At 38.5% G+C, this 20,692-nt stretch overlaps 2 protein-coding genes across 3 annotated transcripts in view; both read right to left on the bottom strand.

The window, feature by feature from the left end:
* Positions 1-1,490: 1,490 nt before the first annotated feature.
* LOC140943384 (calsyntenin-1-like) lies at positions 1,491-15,357 on the bottom strand. The gene is made up of 8 exons (XM_073392465.1): positions 15,159-15,357; positions 10,906-11,597; positions 10,244-10,481; positions 7,279-7,575; positions 6,584-7,110; positions 4,957-5,613; positions 4,002-4,276; positions 1,491-3,328 (listed from the first exon to the last, which is right to left on the bottom strand). Exons 1-8 carry the CDS (start codon positions 15,244-15,246, stop codon positions 3,106-3,108), a joined length of 2,997 nt encoding a protein of 998 aa, XP_073248566.1. The 5' UTR covers positions 15,247-15,357; the 3' UTR covers positions 1,491-3,105.
* Positions 15,358-18,841: 3,484 nt separating this feature from the next.
* LOC140943368 (protein LZIC-like) overlaps positions 18,842-20,692 on the bottom strand; it is a 296,884-nt gene continuing 295,033 nt past the window's right edge. For both annotated transcript variants that reach the window (XM_073392454.1, XM_073392446.1), the window contains exon 7: positions 18,842-19,962. In XM_073392454.1, coding sequence (XP_073248555.1) covers positions 19,904-19,962 — 59 coding nt within the window. In that variant the 3' untranslated portion in view covers positions 18,842-19,903. The remainder of the gene's footprint in view (positions 19,963-20,692) is intronic.

The raw sequence follows: 20,692 nt of genomic DNA, 5'->3' as shown, positions 1-20,692 counted from the left end.
TATGCCCGTCTAACCTCGTTTACGGGTAAAAATTCTTTTGAAATTCAAATACGAAAACGTCGTCTGATTAGCATTTCAAAGGATTTTTTACTCAAAAACGAGGTTAGACGGGCATATTACCATACGTGAGAAGAGCGTATTGCAACAAAGAAGGATTTCATCAGTATGTATCATGGCGCTCTTGTTAGCGGTTTTGTAAACATTTCGGTCTACTTTAACAAACTAGTGAATAATTTGAACCACTTGATATATTTTTTTTAAAAAATTAAGATTCTTCTCGTAATTCAAAGTGAGAATTAGTCAGCCACCTTTTCACTTTCAGACCAATCGCTGATGCTATCTGCCATACACTGTTCTTCGAGCGGAGATGATTCTAGAAAGTTTGGCGGAAGTTTATTCTAATCAATTCACGATTGGAAATAGCCCATTGCAGTACAGTGCCCAACGATAAAAAAAAATAACCAGCATATGATACCCTTCCCTTATAAACAGAAACTCATCACGTGCTTGGCTATTACGCCGACTTCAGGTTAAAATAGAAAATATTTATCTCTTCAAAATACTAATAAAAAACATGAAAACGTCTTTAAAAGCTGGCTTTGCCCAAATTTTCTCTTGCAGCCCCAAAAATCTGAGTTGCTCAAAATTTGGGGGGGCTGCAGCCCCCCTCGCACCCCCTGCCCGTACGCCTATGATTAGTAGATTCACACCCCCAGTTTTATCCATGAGAATTGTTTTGAGCTGTTTTTATCTCCTTATTTTGTATTTTGAGAACTTCTCACCTTGTCTGACGTTTTTCGTTTGCCGTAAACGTCACTCTTAATATCGCTATTAACAGCGATCCCTGGAGTTTCCCATGAGTAATACGTGTAGCAGAGCAGATTGAAGTGAAAAACCCCGGGCCCAGTTACTCGAAGGCCGAATAGCGCTTAACCCGGGGTTAAATTTAATCCCGGTTTCTTTTTCTTGTGTTCAAAAGCATTTTCTCGGACAATTTTCTGTGCTATTTTTAGAGCTTCCAATCATCAACTTGTAAACAAAAAGAATTAAAACTGAAATGCTTTTTAAGCTATCAAATCTGAATTCAAATCTCGCACTAACCCTGGGTTATCTTAACCCAGCTTTGAGCAACTCGGCCCTGCACTTTACAAGGATCATAGGCTGGTGGATGTTTAGTTATGACAACACCTCACAGCAGTCGCCTGTTTTTTGGCGGGAAGGGCGCTACCGTGGAGCACTGGGCCAACAGCAAGTTAAAGGATCATATTCTCCTATCCAGATAAAAATTCTACAAACTGATCTACACACATTTTGTTAAAGATTTCGGTGAGAGAATTTGACAATAGATCAAACCATTTTCCCTTTGGTGATCATTTTAAGAATTCTCATAACCCTTTTTCTTGATCATGTGTTGAAAATGTTCGGGGAAAATTGATATTGGTCATTATTAGGACTAAAAGGGTTTCAACAGAGCATAAAAATCACAAAGATTTTGGAATAACACAGACAGTTTAATAACAGCATGGTAACTCACAATTGTTTTGCACTCTCTATTTTTTCCGTTTTATCATAAGCGGGTAATTAGCAGAAGACAATACACTTGGCAATTCACAATTGTCTTGCAACGCTCAAGTCTCCTCTATAAAGACTGCCGAGTCTTTTCTCCAAAAAGGTTAGAGAAAAAAAGATGGTAAACAACGGTTCGCAAGTTCACATGTAAATCACATACATAATCTATATACATTTCGGGTAACATATTTAATTAAACTACCAAACATTCTTCAGAAATAGTGAGTAACTTAACATAGTCTAAAGATTCCACTACAAAATTGTCCAGTTAAACTGTCCAGGTAACAGATAAACAAGACCTTAAGATGTTCAGCGAGCCAACAACGATTTTCTCAACGACAACCTTTGACTTGCCAGGCTAAATGAGGAATTAACTTGGTGACACTAAAAAATAATGTTAAAAAGGGTCAAAAAAATAACTGACAAATTAAGTAATTTTCTTATTACCAGGAATAACGTGTGTATGTATACCTGCTGGTAAAGCCGTACCAGATAGTATCCTTACAGGGTTCGTACTACTAAGAGAGAGAATTAACTTCCAGGAATTTTCCGAAAAGGTTTTTTAGTGTGAAACATGAAAACCCCAAGAGCCAGAATCTGAACTGTTTAACTTTTCAAAAAACGCTTTTCACACGCCGTTAATTCCGAACACTAAAAAACTAACAGCTTCTGTTTCTCTCACGTGCATCTTTTACGACATCCATCCAACAAAATTTGAGATTCCCCAAATTTTTCACGACCCTGGAAAAAAGGTTTAAAATTCCAACAAATTTCCTGGAAATCGGATTAGTAGCTACAGCTTTCACAGTATTATTTTTACGATGTTTATGGCTTCCTTCACACTTGCAATTGGTTACTATGTTTAATTAATACCGTTTTTTTTTTGCTTTTTCATTTGTTTCATGTCAACATTTAGATAAAGATTAACAAAATTCATCAAAACAAAAAACAACATTAGAAAAATCACCAGTTTTCGACTATACATCATCCCTAAATCCATATTATATCATAAATCCTTACCCCTCGTACAAATACTTTCAACTAAAAAAAAAACTCTACAAAAAATATTTGAATAAATATACGAAAACTGACACACTAAAGCATATATAGTGGACAAAAAATTGCCCTAGTGTAAAAAAAGGTAAAGGCAAACCAAAAATGGTAAAAAAAAGTTGTACCATAAAGTTGATTGAAGAATGGTTAGATATGTAAATCCAATATGTCTAGAAGAAATATCTTCCCTTTGCAGTTTGTATGATGTTCACGCAGCCAAAATTTTAAATCCAACAAAAAACTTTAGTACCATAACTGCAATTAAAAGTTGCTACATGGCACACACATGTAATGTAGCATTAAAGAACTGCCAGAGGCACAGTACAGATGTTTACAGGATCAACTGAGGTTTGTGGATGACTAACCACCTACCCCTCCCCTAAGTCAACATTAACACTTCCTTCTCACTTTGGGCAAAATTGTGACTGAGTGGGGAAGGGGGGGGGAGGTGGTCAGTTACCCAGAAACTTTAATTGATCCTGTTTACATATCAGAATTATCCCACTCGAGCAAGCCCTTGGTGGCCCCGCCCTCCTCGTCTTCTGTGTCAGACTTGTCTGTGTTCGCACCGTCTTCATTCAGATCGAGCTCCTGAAATTTCTGCATGGGATTAAGAGTAATACGCACACCACTGAGACCAGTGTCGTCCCAGTACATCTCTTCTTTGTCGTCGCCTGGTGCAGCAACTTTCACAGTTTCAGGTTTTCTACAAGAGTAAGAAAGAACATTTAGCACAATAGATAAAACATAAAAATAGCCTTTTCATCAATGGATGTCATAACATTTGATTCTGACTGTGCAGTGCAGTGCAATTCCCAAGGTGAAGTTTACTGGTAACTTTAAGGACTTAAAAGTGACTTGTCCACTTTGTGCATGTCTTATTAGAACATGACCTGCTGAGAGCCTTGCTCATTCGGCAAGTGAGCTTTAACCCTTTAACCCTAAGATCAAAATTTGAATTTTCCTTTGTTGCCCCTATTCCTTTCCTACAGAAGTAGTGGGGAGACGTTGATAAAATGTCAAGCAAATGCATCTTGTGTGATCATGTCTGTAATACTCATGGCCAAAAGTATTATATTATAAAGTTCATGGTAAACTATAAAGAATGGAAGAGATTAACTTCAAGCTTAAAAACAATGATGATGAAACCATGATTAAGCTCTTTAAATAATTTTTTGAATAAAAGCTACCAAGATATGATTTTCTGCAATAACATAGCTTATACAGTATGTCAAATAATAGAGCTGTTCTTTGCCTTCAGTACATCAAGGATAAAAACTATAGATGCTGTAACAGTTGTTGTGGAGTCTTTGTGATCATTCATGTATTTTTCACAGTACAGTATGTTCTTAAAAATCTAGGAAAAAACACGAACTTACTGTCTGTACTTATAGATGCCAATCACCACAAGAAGGATGAAAATAGACAGGCTGCACACAATGATCAAAGCCATAATTCCAGCAGAGATGCTGTTTGATGTGACTCCAGCAAAACCACCCTCCATTGACACAACTCCAGCCATCTCCTCTTCCTTTAGGTTGCTCTTGGCATACTTGACATCATATTTCTCTACCCCTCTGTTTGAGTAGATGGTGTTGAGGTTAAGTTGTTCCTTGTCACTCACACATTTGCCTTTCAGTGTTGAGACCATCACCTGCGGAGGAACAAAGGTCAAATTAACATTTGAATTCTGAATAACCCAGACTTGAAAATGGCAAGAAAACAATCCAAGCCACATCTTTTTGTCATTCTTGAGATAAAAACTCCAGTTTGTCAATTCTCCAGGTTGAGGTCAGGAGGGGTATTATGTAGGATGCCAAATGGCCACCGAATGCCCAATGACTCTGGGAAAACGGATCTGAAACTTGATTAACTCTGTTTCCTAACTCTTACCACTAAACTTCAGAGTCATTCAGCATTTGGCAGCTGTTTGCATTCTGCAAAATACCCTTGCCAGATAGAGAGGGGTACTGGGGACAATGGGCTTGGGGTGGGTGATGATCCAAACCCCTAAGAACTGCCAAAGAAGGTTCACTTGAAAGGCTGAAAATTCTACACATCATGTAGTCATAAATTGCTCAAGGAAGTGAGAGCATGTTTATTTTCACTCCAAGGCTGCACAAATATTCTATTTCAAGAAAATTTAGGTAAATACCTCTCTGTCTACCACATCAAAGAATTTTGTCTACAGACCTGTGGGTTATGACTCAGGTTAGATGTTTTATACAAATGTTGTTACATGTACATTATCGGTTTTACCTGCAGACTCAATAATAATATTATTCAACGTTGAATCTGGAAGTAGGAGAGAAAACGAAGAAAGGAAATACTCACAGTGAATTCCCGGTGCAAGTTAGAAGCTGGATCCAGATTAATGTAAACCATCTGCCGAAGAACATCTTCATACTCCGAGAAGTGGGCAATGCCTCTGATAACCAGCTCTTGTTTGTTGAAACTAACACTCAATCCCTTTTCCTTCAAACCTTTGATGCCATGAGGAAAGTTAAAGCTCTCTTCCTTCTTAAACGGAGGGTCAACTCTCACAATTGCCATGTCCAAAAGTCGCGCTTTATCCACAGGTGAATCCTCTTCCTTCTCGCAGCCCTCATAAGTAATTTCTAGGGTTTCAAAGATCCGCTGCCCCTTTTCTCGCAAGACATTCCTCTTCATCCAGTTTAAGCCAATGTCAGCATCCAGGCCTTGTACCACTATCACTGGCCTAGTGTTACCTGCAACATTGATGTCAACATTGACCGTCTGAAGGGGAGTCGCGTTGAACGTGGCCATGATCATCACAGATCTTTTTCCAGGTGTAGGTACCAAGCGCTCGTTAATGTACACGATATGCTGCAATGCCTTAACAAAGTCATCTGGGGCTCCCATGCCAGAGATTCTGATAGTTGCAAAATCAATGGTTTCTGCAGAGAACTTTCCTGGTACTGGACCATCAACTTTTACATGCTCTTTGCATCCAACCACACAATGCAGAATCTGAGGCAGATCAAAAAATGCTCGGTTCAAAAACAGAGCGACTTTTTGCATGCTGATTTGTCAAAAGCTGTGGTCAAAGAGAGCACAGACCAGGGAAATGATATGATGATGGCACATTAATGATTGGTCATTACTTGAGTTGCTTACACAGGGTGCAAAGAAAATCATTTTTACAGCTTGCCATTTGGGCAAGCTGAAGCTAGCATTTACTAGCCCAGACATCAGTTCAACTAACCCCAAAAGCTTTTTGATGAGCAGAATTGATTTCACAGTTCTTCTGTTAATTGAATTCCTCAAAAAACATCACCTGCCCGTCGGGCAAGTTAAAAACAGAATTATCTAGACCGATAGCAAAATCCACTGGCCCTGGACTATCAGACACTACTTTCTTTGCACGCTGCTTACAGGAGGTGGTTACTTATATGAGAATTGTACCAAAGGGGGGTCATTTCAAAAAAAGGTCCAGAACCATCTACTTTTTGGCAAAGAATTTATTACTTGCAGTTTCTAAGTTACGTATATGTGCAGTTCCATGTTGTCCCTGAACCTTCCTTGTACACGTACATCTCTGCGTGGCGTAGTACATACAACGAACAGAGACCACACCATCCAAAACCCATGTACCAAACGGTTGCTTACAAGAGGTTAAAAGCAGTGGAAAACTTTAAAACTGTCAGGCCAAAGAGTGGTTGCAGACACTTATTATAGGGCTTTGCCTGAAAAAAATTGGGTGTTTTGGATATAGGTGGCTGCTTACGAGAGGAGGTCACACAAGGAGTCACTTGACTGTATCATGAGTATGCTCATACTCATCACAATTGAAAACCAAATATTATTTACCTGTTGATTTGAGGAAAATACCAAAGCCCTAATTCATAAATAATTAGGGCTTAAGGAGACAATCAACCTAGGTTAAAAACTTTTAACCTGAATTTTGATTAAATTTTGACCTGTAACATATACAACAAACCTGTTCATCCAAAGTGGTGTTGGGTTTGACTGCAAGTCCAGAAAGATATCCTGTGAAGTACTCGCTGTAAACACCTTCCTTAGCCAGGTAACGAGCACCAACAGTCAACCTGTTTCTCAATTTTGACTTGTGAAGGGTCCAATCAGGTGTTACCACCACTGATGGTTGATGAACTCCATCAATAAACAACTTGGCAGCACAGCCATCAGCAACTACAACAATGTGATGCCATTGAAAATCAAAGATGACTGGCTTATACTGGAACTCCGCATTGCAGTAGAGATTGCGGCTGGCATGGATTGCCTCCCGTCTGTGAACAAAGAAAAGCTTGCTTCCAGAAACTGACAGGGAAAAGTGGACACGGTCAAGACGTTCCTTGTCAGTGTTGGCAACAATGGTCTGACGACCCTTTGACAAACCCATCTTGACCCAAGTGCTGATGGTGAACTTATCACCAATGTCCTCTGGCACAGCAGTGTCGGGAACTTCAACATAAGTTTTACCATCAAAGAAGTAGCCATTCTTTTCTGAAAGTAAACAACAATTACAACTAAAAATTAGCTGTTATCAACAATAAATCTTTTCGTGTTTTCTTCTGCACAGGGTAAACTTGAATGCTAATATGCCAAAATGTACACATTGATGTCAGCCAGGATTTGCTTATAAAGGTTTCACTAGTCTACTGAAAAACTAACCTTTGCCTCCCCATTTTTTAGTAAATACTTTCAACTTCTTTGTCCATTCTCTGCCTGTTCCAGGTCTGGGAAGAAGATCGATAAAGTCACTTGCTCCGCAAAGTGTGTAAATATCAGATGCTTCAAAGGTTTCTCTGTCGCAGCCCATCCCAGAAGGTGTCTCCATATAAACAAGAGCAGAAAAGTTGGCATTTTTCTCCTTTCTGGCGCAATCATTCAGTTTGATATCCGGAGTAACCATCACTTTTCCCGTGCATTGTTGAAGTGTGAGCTCATGTTTGGCAGGACCAACAAACTCTGTAAAAAAAACCACCACAACAAACAAGTGAATTTGTTTAAATAGTTTGAAATTGAGCCCAAATTCAACAAGAAAAATCATATACTCACAGTGAGACTAATAAAATAATTGTGGGCGACCAGATGGGCCGGTAATCCTACATGTAATGTATATTACACATACGCAATACATAAATGTACGTAGCCAGCATTTCTTTAAACTTCCACAAAGAATTAAATAATGGAATGCATAGAAACCAATCTGATCACCCTTGTTTGCACCTTTTTTCACTCATATTAACCCTTTCACTGCCAAATGAAGCCAAAGCAAATTTCGAGTAAGTTTTTAAATTTCATTTTGTTAAATTTTGAAAAACAAATAGCACCATGTGTGAGTTCAGGCAGAGAGCTTTTATTTGAATGGTCACATCATAGGATTTTGTCCACAGACTCAAAAGTTAGAACTAAATCCCAAATAAACAGTACCATGTGAAAGTACTGGCAGAGAGGTTTCATTTGAATGGTCACATCATAGGATTTGGTCTGCAGAATCAAAAGTTAGTCTTACAAAACTCCATCAAGCACTCTGGCAGTGAAAGGGTTAATAAAATATTTGATCACTTCTCTCGCATGAAACTTGAAGCAAAGCACACCATTGGGGCAATACCTTTTGAATCAATCTCACCTGCACTAGGCTCCCACACAGGGCGTTTTTAGGGGAGCTTGTATTTCGTCCCTCCCCACAAACGCCTGCCCAACTGAGAACAACATTCCTTTCCCGTTGTTTTATTCGTGTGGTAAGTGACCAATCAACAGTTTTGAAATATAGTGTTAACACGCTAAACACAACACATGAGCTCAGGATAGTGTAAAAACATCACCCCATAGTTACTTTTTTCCTTCTTTTCTTTCCTTGGCTAAGGTTATGCAGTTCTCGGAGTATTCTAAAATCTGACTGAGTAAATCTTACTTTTACTGCTCTGAGTCTAACATTTATTAGAGGTCATAAAGCTTTCTCAGTGTTTCATGTAGATCAAGTAATTATCGCGTTACCCTGCTGTCAAGATAAACCTTCCAGAATTTGGAAGGTACAATGTGATTGGCCAAGCTTGGGAAAGAAATGTAGTTCTTGGTTTAGTAGGTGTTTGTTGCTAGTAATACACATACTCTATTTCATGCCAAGAAAAAATTTGAAACTCTGACTTTCATTGTAAACAGAACATGACCAAACAAGATATAAATAGATAAATACTGATGTGCCAGCCTATAAGCTAAGGGAGGTGGCTTACATGTAACAAGAATAAATTTATCATTTCCAAATGGATATCAACAGTTTTGGACCCCAGTTGACAGTTTTTTTTTTCTTTTTAAAATAGCAAATACATGGAAATAAACTAATTTCATTTTAAGTTATTCATTGGTTTCAAGGTTCAAATTATTAGTAAAGAACTAAGGAATATATGGAGTAAACAATATTTTTTTAAAAATTAGAATTATTTTTATCATTTCCTGCATCCTCTCCAACACCATAACAGACAAAAATCTAGACTTCTAACATTAATAATTAATGACCAAAAGGAACTACAGTAAAACCCCGGTGACTCAAACTCTGAAGGGAAACGAAAAACGGTTTGAGTTATCGTGGTCATTGTAAAATTTAATTTGCCATGTTAAAAATTAATAGTTACTGATTTTTCAGTACTTCAGCGTATAGTGCAGTGCAAATCTAAATTATTTCGTAAGAAACGGTAAAATGATTACCGGTAACCATTTTTATGATAAAACATGATCCGTTCATTGCACTAATTAAAATCAAATTGCTGTAGTATTGTTGACTGTGTTAGTTTTAGTGTTTTTACCCTTATATGAGAAGAAGAGCTAATGGGATGGCATTTGGGTGGAGTTACAAGAACCAGAATTTGAGTTATTGGGGTAAATTTCAGTGAATTTTTGATCAAGGAAAAGAAAACTGAATTTGAGTTAGCGAGAAATTCGAGTTATCAGAGTTTAAGTTAACAGAGTAAAAACGATGGAAAAGTGGGTGCAATCCAAAGGCAATTGGACTTAGTTCGATTTCGCAGGGAGTTTGAGTTATCGAGGTTCCACTGTATTAGTATGTAGGCAGAAAATCAAAAATTATTCACCACCTATAAATAAGGTTGGAGTGGAAGTTCGTATGATGTTACTATTACAATATAACAGTACAGTGTACAACATATGAACTAAAATTATTTTAGAGACATATGAACAAAAAGAGTTAATTTTTCATCCTGTATTCATAATGATACTGATGCTTCTATTTTAGATGAAATAACTTCTCAACAAGAGAAGAAATGGGTTGGTGATGGAGGTGAGAGAAAGTGCAAAAGAGAAAGTATTCAACAGTTGGTATCTCTGTGGTATGCTGTAGAGCCCTCTCCATGGGTATCTGTGGATGTCACTTTTTTTTGTCACGCCTTGTCCATCAAATAGTTGGTTTTTTGACAAAACTGTCACATACATGTATCAAGAATTGTTTTGAGTGGTAATGCTACTAGTGAGCTTGAGCAAAAACAATGACGGCAGAAACAAGAGAATCAAAAAAGTATTATTAGGCTTAATAAGTGTCATCAATGAACTACTAATGTTGCCATACAGAGTCTCAGTAATTGGTGAATCATGACTTGCAAACCTGTTGGCTATAACCTACCTGCATGGCAAGGTGTCTTCACGGTTATGGATATCTTCGCACTTTTCAATGACATCATTCCACTACAGTCCACAGCATCCACTTGGAAATCATACGTATCATAAGCATCTGGTCCCAGTGGCTCGTCCAGGCTAACAACACCTTGCTCACTCACCTTGAAAGGCAAATTGAAACCTTCGACGATATACTTGCATACACGACCATTGACCAAGCCCATATCTTTGTCTTCAGCAAGAATCTAGAAGAGCAAAATGAAAAAGATATGTTAATAACAACATTGTTGAATTTCCAGTTAACCAGTTTATCTGTAGGCATAGGTAAATAAATTGTAGCCAGTGGCGACTGAGTGTCTGCAAAAAAAAAATATTGCAGTCAAGCAAAAAGATTATCTTAAAACGAAGTAATGAGGGATTCATACAACAAACTGATAATGGCTTGATTGGCTTACTGCACTCTGTGGGTACCCTACACATGTGCAACCTATGATTGCCAAAGAGAAATTTCACAGATCCAAGTCAATGTAGTTACCGATACTTTGTAAAAAAAAATTGGAGAGACAAAGTTAGGTACATAAGTGGAAATGATACTATTCATCCTTCTTGATCTTCCCTTGCACCTCTAACATAAAACTTGCAAAATAACAAAATAGTTTGTACATGTACCTGTAAGATATTGTCGTAAGTCCTCCCACGCTGGATGGTTGCTTGGTAGCTGTCTTTCATAAACTGTGGTGGAAACTCGTTCACATCATCCACTTCACATTCCAAGCTCACGGGGAAAGATGATTTAGAAGGGTGTCCATTATCCCAAGCAATAATGTCAAAGAAGTAATTGGTGATGTCCTCTGCATCCATGTCTTGAGTTGCTTTCCCCGTAACAACTCCATTCTCATCAACCATGAAAACAAAAGGAAGACCAGATTCAACAATTGTTACATTCTTTATTCTGCCAGCTTCTCCACGATCGGCATCCAGGACTCTCAATGTAGGGTTAAAGCGCATTTCACGGGTGTTCTCAACTATGTCACAGCTGTACTTTTCAAACTCGAACTGAGGCGCATGCTTGTTCATGTTGATCACGTTAAAGTGTACCACAGTATTTGCAACTTTCTTCTCGCCATTTCCACACACAGCCTTCACATGCAGAACATATGACTTCACTTTCTCAGAGTTCAGAGGCTTATCAAGCCAAATGTGGCCTTTTTCATCAATTCTGAAAGGTGTGTCGGGTTCGGTGATTGTATATGTGACTGGTTGTTTGCGGCAGCCAGCAGCCCTGATGTGCATTACAGTCTTGTTAACAGCGTGATACTCAGTGAGGGCGCGAGCGTACTCATTTTGTACAAAGTCAAACCCTGTGGAAGTTACATACAGTACATGAGATAAAGGGTCATTGAAACCACATCAACATCAGTCATTAGCCTTCTCAAAATCAATGACATTTCTCTCACCAATAATATTGATGCTTAATCAGTCAAAGAGGTCATGAGAATTAACATTTAACACTGTCCAAGAGTTTCAGAATGGCTTTTAGTAATTGTTTTCAATCCTCAAGTAGTGAAGATGGCAACTTTTGAAATAAATAGCACTTGTAGGCACAGCCTGAATGCTATTAAGCAAAAAGCTCATTTACTTTCTTAGTTCAAAACTCTCTTGACTTGTTTTTACTTGGGAAAATAAAATAATTATTACTTGAAGGAAGATCATCAAAGTTGTATATGCAACTTACGCAGCTGCGAAAAGAAAGCCTGAAGAAAATTCAGGCTTGTACAGGATTCGAAGCCTTGTCCTCTGCAATACCAGTGCAGCGCTGTACCAATTAAGCTAACAAGCCAACTGGGAGCAGGTCGTTGAATTGGTTCCCCAGTTCACATATATGATTTTAATATATTCATAATTTCATCATCATCCTTTCACATGTTTGAAACGGACAGATTGGGTGATTCCAGAAAATATCCATACCCTACCACGGGTGGCATGAGTATTTTAACCCCCCCTTGCCCTCGGAAATTCCAAAATGCTTATCTCCCCCTTGCCCTCCGAATTCCAAAATCACTAACCCCCCCTCTCCTCCGGAATTTTCCACTTTTGTTTCAGACCCTTTGGAATTCCTGTTCGTCTGCCTAAATCTTCAAACGAACGAGAAACTTGCACTTTTTCCCTCTGTAAAAGAATTCTGTTCATAAACAGTTTTGAATTAAACAGCGCATCAAAAGGCACGCTGTCGGATTTTACTACCTACATGTTGGCGTGAAAATCGGTGTGAAATACAAAATCTGTCAGGCGTTCTATTTGGAAACGAGAGACTGGTGCGAGTTTTCAGCACGCAACAACACATCGTCGATCAACAATCGGCGAGAAACACCGACTTGGTTATATTTTTATTAATCAGTTGACTAATTCATCAACTTTAAGGCCTCTTCGATGTGGAGCTTGCTGCACAAACCATCTGCTTACCCATCTGCATGAACGCATACTTCTTCCGTGGTCGGTTCGTGCTTCATTTACAAACTGGGAATGTTAACAGGTCAGCGATTTCAAGCGGAGCTTTCGCCGTCTTTCCTCTGGAAATTCACTGAATTCAGAGCTGAAACACCCCCCCATGCCTTTGGAATTCCAAACTGCGTTACCCCCCCACGTCTTCGGAATTCCAGTCCAAGAAACCCCCCCTCTCCCTCGGAATTCCAAGATGCCGCCCGTGGTATGGTATGGATATTTTCTGGAATCACCCATTCAGCGACCACGACCGACCGTGATTTTCATATGTTCATAATTTCAAATTAATTATTCTCAAGTAGAGTTTCACTTCCTAAGAGTTTTGAGTACTGAAGACAAATATTTAATGAGCTTACGATTTTCAATGTTTAAGCCTTGAGACGTGAGCATTGATTTGCAAGGGACTGTCTGTGAATTTACATTTTATTTTTTATGCTCAAGGATTAACCCAAAGGCCTAATCTTGCACTTTGCCACACCATGCCACTGTAAAAAAATTCACCAGCAATGAAAAACCAAGAGCCATATATTTGATTCCATAAAACTTGTTTAATAAATTTCAAGCTTGGCTAATAAAAGGGAGTGCTATTTGAAAATCAAATTGAAAAGACCAAGTCAAGCAGAAAGGAACACTTGCATCTTGACAATATTGTATGCAGAAAATAATGGAAGGGTACAACCCAAATAGACCCTGAAGCATCAATTAATTCTCAATTCTTACAATGTCCAAGTGTTTTACCAACGGACAGGGTTGTTTGCAAGAGACATGGTACATTAAATACTAGATAGCTGCATTTGGTTAAAAATGGTTTTACGTTTTAAGTGCTATTTTTGACTATACGGAAAGACCCTCAAAAAAAGGGTGTAGATATGAAGAGGGAAGATGACATAGTATGTCAGTTTATAGGGGATCACGTCATTGGCAAAAGAAAAAAGTTGAAAAATTTGAAAAAGCTAAATTCTATACCATATTTACTGTAACAAGAAGATGATGTACATGCAAACATGTAACATTTAAAAGCTTATGTTTAACATCGTTTTTACAATATTAGGTTTGATTCTTGGGAAGAACGTTTGGGACACAAATGAAAATGACAGCCCAGCATTAAATTTGTTCCTTTGCGTAACTGTAAAAAATTCCCCAGCAAAGAGAAACTAAGAGTTTCCTAATTCCAGATATTGGACAGGGTACTTTTTTAGTTTGGCTGCATCATGTTTCCACATTTCAACTAGCCGAGTTTCCTCGTCTGCGAGTTAATCGGATATTGTTTTTTCTGCAGTAAAGCGCCCCAAACACTTGAATAAAAAGTAGTCTGACTTTAATTTGCACATATAAACACTCATGATTTGTGCAAAAATGACGAAAACAGTCGAAACGAATAGTTTGACGCTGGTATTTAAAGTTCTTTAATAAAAATCACAGATAAAGAGGAAAGAAAATGAATCCTTCATCGACGAAATTTGGAATGGGAGGCATTTAAACATCAGAATAAGTGAAAATTAGTCAATCTAGCTAGGAAAGCATTTCTATTATGAAAGCTTAATAAACTTTCCTACTGCTTCGTTACGCATGCAAATTACAAAGTAATCTAAATCTCGAAAAGTCGATATCTGAAAGTATTTTACATACATGTGCCTTATAGAAAACCAACAAACTGAGAAAACCTTTCGGCAAATCTAAGGCGTAAATAAGTATTTTAGTATGTTCTATATCCCGTGAATGCATTGTCTCAACAGAAAAGAAGGTTTCGCAAAATTTATGACAAGAAACCGAAGATACATAAAAGACATTGTTTGGCGACAACCTACTTTACTTTGTCAAATAGGATCGAAATCCAGTTCACATTCCCTAGTACAGTACCCGATAGGTAAACGAAAGAAAATTAAACTTAGAAAGATTGTATGAAGACAAAACGTTTTGCAAAAGCAATGCAAATCTTCGCACATATTAGTTGCTGTGAATATTTGCAACATGGCGCATGGTTTGTCATTGCCTAGGTAGAGAGCCGCAAAAGAAAACTCTCGGTGCTTTAATATTGCAAATTAGTCAGAAAAAGATAAAGTTATCACCTTTTACACTTATTCTTGTTTAACTTATTGTTTCAAACGACAAAAACACGAGGAATTTTCAATATCATCTCCGTTGCTGAAACTGTTTGAGCTTAACTTTGTGTTACAATTCGCTTCCCGTGGTGTTTAAACGAACTGGAAAAAAACACTGACTCTCAAGGAAACAAGCTGTAGAACTACCAACAGATCCATTTTCTACCTAGCACGAGTACACAGAAATCAAAAACAGCACAATTCTGAGCCCAAAGCGAGGTACCCTGCTGAAACAGAAAGCCTTTTAGAGCAGTGTCAAAAAACGCGCTTTTGGGTCTGAAGATTGTAAACATGCTTCGGCCAGCTGAATTCACTTACCAGCATCTTCAAGGTCCAAACCTCCACACAAAGCGACCAGAATACTGAAAACACAAAGAAGGGTCGTTCCTGGCGACATCAGACACATTTTGGTTGACCAAAACTTGAAATCGGAGAAGAAATACTCTTGAAAATTTCGTCTTTTATGTGTAATCCAATACTGCCTGCGATTTCTTTCCCCTCCTCACGCCACAAGAACCGTGACGTCACTGATCACATGTCCTTACACCCATGTGTGTGGTCTCTTTGTATTGTGATTGTGTACAACTCAAATTGGATTTGCATGCATTTAAATTATTTTAATGACTGGAGTTTTCTTTTTTCCAGTTGTCTTAAAAAACCTTGCTAATTCTGTCGTACTGACACGACACCTGCAAAAACACAAGCGCAACTGTACCAGTCGCACGTGTCGAAGGATGAAAAAAGGTTTCCAGTTTACAAAGTAAACTTTTTCTTTTTTTTTTTTCGGCGCTAGTTTAAATGATTTATTTGAACCTTCAATTTGTAGTCAATAGAATGAGGCCTTTGTCCAGCTTTTAGATATCGTAATTATCATAGAATAAGTACGTGATGCTGCCATGTCGTTCGTTTCCAGATTGGTGCGAACAGCTGTTTGGCGGGCTGTGCTGGATAGACCGCAGGATTAGGGCCAGTATATGTACGGAAGTAAGAGCGCCATTCTCTGTATAAATTCCAGTTTCTTTCAAAAATACCGTAACATTCCGAAAATAAGCCCCAGGGCTTATATTTTTCAAAAGCCCTTTTTGAGGGGCTTATTTTTGGAGGGGCTTATATTCGGAGGGCTTATCTACGGAGGGAAATTTGCGTTTCAAACTTGAAAGGGCTAGCCTTATAGTTGGAAGTGAATTTACCGTTTTTGCTTTGTTTTACGTTGTATTTGAGGGCAATTTTCCAAGTACAAGCCCCTGGGGGGTTTATATTTGAAGGGGCGATTTACCGGAGGGTTTTTTGCATTACCGGTTTGGGGGGCTTATATTTGGAGGGGCTTATTTTCGGAATGTTACGGTATCTGTTGTGAGCTCTTGCTTGATATCTTGAAAGTATCTTCTGAAAACTGGAATTTCGCGAAGTATTTTTTAGTTCGCACCTGTCTTAGAAGCTTGAAGCGGGCAAAGAAATCTCGCCAAAATGCGAAATTTCTATTTGGTCTACATGTACTTGTGAAATATTAGCATGAAAAAGCACTACTCTACCGAAAATTAAGACTTTATGTAATTTAAACTAGTCGCATTGCAGAATTTCATCAACTACAGTTCAGCTAGATTTAAAAGCTAGGGGGTACAAGTTATAAGCCGGCTTAGCAAGGTGGCTTTAGCTGGTATTTACGAGTCTCCTGTAGTTATTAAATTGGAGGACGGAGTAGCAGCTTTTTTACTCCTTAGAGATCTCGGGGGGTTTTTTCCGAGTCGCTGGTGTCGCTCGCTAAGACACATCACTCTCAAACGAAAAATTGTTCGCGATCACTCTTTGTAATCGTGGCTATTTTCCCAGCCCTAAGCAACACTTATGTTCTGTGTCGTTTTCAGAATCACGGTTTATATGCTAATAAAACCAGATGTTCCTGAATAAATAAATAAATAAATAGATAGATAAGTAATGGTTGTTAGTGGAATGGGGCCGTATGGACTCCTTTTTGGCGCAGTTACCACATGTTAGGAGATAGAGCATCAATAAGGCCACAAAAATCTCGAGATTCTGGTGGGATCCTGCCTCCTTAAACCAAGCATAAGCAACGTTTAAAAGACGAGCTTAAATTTGAAGTCTTTTACTCGCACCAAATGACAATGGGACAGCAAACGCCCAGAAGGGAACGTCAACAATTTTGAGCCGAATGGTTGCGGGTTTTCGGATAAACTACAAAAGTTCCGCGGAAAAACAGCCAATCAACAGGTTCCGCAGCTTACCGACAAGTTCTCCTGATACTGAGCTCAGTAGCCGACTGGTTAAGCCTGGTTCTCATATGCCCGCGCCAATGTATCTGCGACGAAGCCGCCGGTAACGCCTGGGACACTTCTCGGACGAATGAGAACATGCGCCTCCGGCAACTAGAGCCATAGCAGAGCTCTACCGCCGGCATTCTTGTGAATTTGAACTTGAGTCAGCGTCGCAGTCATCCGGGAGTAAAGACTCGCATGAGCAATGTTGCCGGCCACTTCTGTGCTCATATCGGAACGGTATCCCAGGCAGTACCGGCGGCCATGTCGCAGGTGCAACAGCGGCGGCATGTTACAACCAGGCTTTTACTGATGCCGGTTTACCGACAGGTAGCTAACACCGTGGCAGCCTACCGCGAAAACGCACTGATAGCTTGTCGACAGGCTCTCGAAACTATCGGCAAGTCCAAGAGAGCTTATAGCTAGACATGTAACAAGTTGTCAGAATTCACAGTGTTTTAACGGCGTTAAGGTTCAGTGCTTCGAGGAACGAGAAGGACACTGTGATAACAGCAATGCGTTTAACAACAAAACAATCAACATTTCACCTGCATATCATACCGGGATGGGTATAGTGGCTTATACTGGGACTCTCCGCCCGAAGGGGTAGCTTTTTCAGACCTTAGGTATTTAAAAAGGGTAGGAATTTCACAAGTTGAAGTGCATGAAAGGGTAGGTAAATCTGTCATCGGCGGGTAAAAAGGCCCAAAGGGCCAACAGATGTATTTTATGGCTGTGAAAAAGTCGAGAAAACCTTCTGGTTTTGTGATTTATTCATATTTAAAAAACAGTGCATTTACAGCAGTTACTGAGGGATGCAAAGTTCTATACTAGCTATGTGAAGGGCTACTCATTTTTAATAGAAGATCGAGGGTGTACGAAAGGGGTACCTTTTCTGTAAAAAATACCGTATACCAGCTCACTGTTTTTGATGGTACGTTTCCATGACATCCCAGCCTTCCAAAATCACTATATGACGTAAAATTTCCTTATACGTTCAAGTTGTTTTACGTAGGACATCCTTGCAATTTCCCTTTACTCCCATTCTATTTTGAAACTTTTTTCATGCGGGCAATATAAATTCTACTACTTTCTATAAACTGAGCTCAAGTCATAACAATGGCTATATATAAAGTTTGAACTGAAGAGCTTATTGGTGACCTTTCAATGTGTACTCTAATATAAAATCTCTTGTCGGCCAGTTTCAGACGTCGGCCGTCTCAACTGGTGTGAGCAAAATGTATTATTTTAGCTTATAAGATCGGCACATCTAAGTGAAACTGGTCCGAAAAGGCACTAAAGTCCCCAACCTCTTTAATATTTAATAAGAATTTCCGTTCGAAAACGACAAAATCTTTGGATCAGACGGAAAAGTCGTCTCGGGGGAAAAAGCGCTTTAAAATCTCAACAAAATGAGCAAAATTAAAGTCTAGACAACGTTAAACTTGCTCTTTGAAAAGAAGCTATTCAGCTGATAGGCTTAGATTCCTCAGACAGTGTGATGTCCAGGCGCCAGTATTCCACAGTTTTGGGACTACTGTGTTTACCTTCAGCCTAAAACGAAATAATTAAAATGTACCTGATTTGTAAAGTTTTAGAAAGGGTGTATAAACAAGTAAGTTTTAAAAAAAGCAAGTTGCCGTTTTTTAGATAAAAATAAGCCATAACAAACCCCTTACCTGTTTTGAGGTAGGAGTACCCGAAAGCGAACAGGGAACAGGTACAACATTGTAGTTCCCAGACATCTGCTGATATTTAATTCAAACATACAACTTTATGAATGTTTTTCACATCAAACTTCAAAGTTATTTTTCAATACTTTTAATATCTCTCTAATAGTTCCATCTTACTGCACTGAACACTTTTATCAAACTAGCAATATGATTAAATATAGTTGTAGCTACACAACAACGTACCGATATAAAAACTTCAAAATGTTCCTCGTTTATTAAACAACAGATGTTACTATTTTACTTATATATTTTCACTGAAAAGCTACTTTCCATGAAAATTACCGTATTTAGGCTGCTTTTCATTTTCAAAATTTGTAAAAATAAAGCAGAAATGCCTTATACAACCAGAAGGATGAACCATCGGAAGCGTGCGTCCTCTTCTGAATTAAACTAATTGCTTCACTTGCAATAAATGGCGGCTAAATTATTTTAAACTAAAACAAGATATGATTCCCAAAAAGACTGACCGTGTTTCAAAAATATCCATCCGTTACGAGGAAGATATTTTTGCTCGTAGTTTTTCACTCCTGGCCTAGTTCTTCTAATTGCGACCGTTGGGAGCATAATCCCTAGTTGTTAGAAGTCAATACTTTCTGGCCCTAGTGTTGTCTACGCCGCAAAAGTCTGCCTACAGCCAAGTAAAACCTGGACGATACCATGAAATTTTGATCAGCAGGAAAAGTACTGATACCAAATTTTACATTCGGACCGGATATGTACCTCAAAGTAAGTTTACAAAAAATTCAGCTGTGCCTCAGCTTTTTAACTCACTTCTAGATCTATGCCCGTGTAAATCTATGTCTTATCTTTGGTGTATTACAGCAAAAGATGGAAATTTAACACTGAAAAACTAAGCCAATGAAAAATTCTACAAACATTTTCACAATACCTGTCAATCTGACTCCTCTATGATAAAAGACATTATGTGAAAAAAAAAAGAATTTGTACATCAAAGAGTTAAAAGCTTTCTTATCTAAATAATGTCAGCATCATGGCCATGATTGGAAGATCACTAGTAATTTTGGTATGTAATGATCAATTATTGATCATGATTTTATCATTTTTGCGCATCTTCTACTTGTGAGCCAGCCACTTTCAGAAGTTTATCCCCGCTCCCTGCAAGGGAAAATTAAAAGAATTTTAAAAGTTTCCTATTTGTTAAAGGCTGCAAGTAGCTATTCTCATATTTCTTCTCCACAGTAAGAGGGGAAGGTTACCGGTCGTTTCGATACAAAGTTGTTTCGATACACGTCGTCTCGATACAAGTTTATCTAGTCGAGGTGTAAATCATTCCACATACTTGGCTTAAAGAAGGAAGATATTCACCCAAAATGTTTTTCTTGTTCACTCGCAAACTATACTTGAAGTGAACAATGTTTTTGTGCAATTTCACTGCTTGAGTTTGTATCGAAACGACCGGTTTCCGAGAGGTCGACGTGACACGTGTAACGTATATTATACGAGCGTGGAGGAGTGAAGAGTCAAGAAACGAGGGTGGCAGCCATTTAAAGTCTTGACAGGGGCACCCAACGAGAATATACTTCAAAACCACTTAAACATAGCATTGTTAAACGTATTTTAGTATGTAAACGGTAGATATAGGCATATTTTTATCCCCTAGAAAGTTTTCATCTGTTCGGATTTCCTAGCTGAAAGTCTAGTGATCCGAAAATTATAGGGATCAAAACTTACCTTTTCGAAAATTTCAGCCAGAAAAAAGGCTCCCGAAAATTTTAGGTGACCTTTCTAGGGTAAAAATCCTTAAAAATGGGCAATTATAACATTTTTTAGATGTTCGAAAATCCTAGGAGAGGCGGGCAAGCAAGAAATTTTACAACAAATGTTC

Source organism: Porites lutea, chromosome 1 (assembly GCF_958299795.1).
Source record: "Porites lutea chromosome 1, jaPorLute2.1, whole genome shotgun sequence".
In the NCBI taxonomy this organism is placed as follows: Eukaryota; Metazoa; Cnidaria; class Anthozoa; order Scleractinia; family Poritidae; genus Porites; species Porites lutea.
Note: the sequence above shows the minus strand (reverse complement) of the source record. Positions and strands in the feature narration are given on the sequence as shown.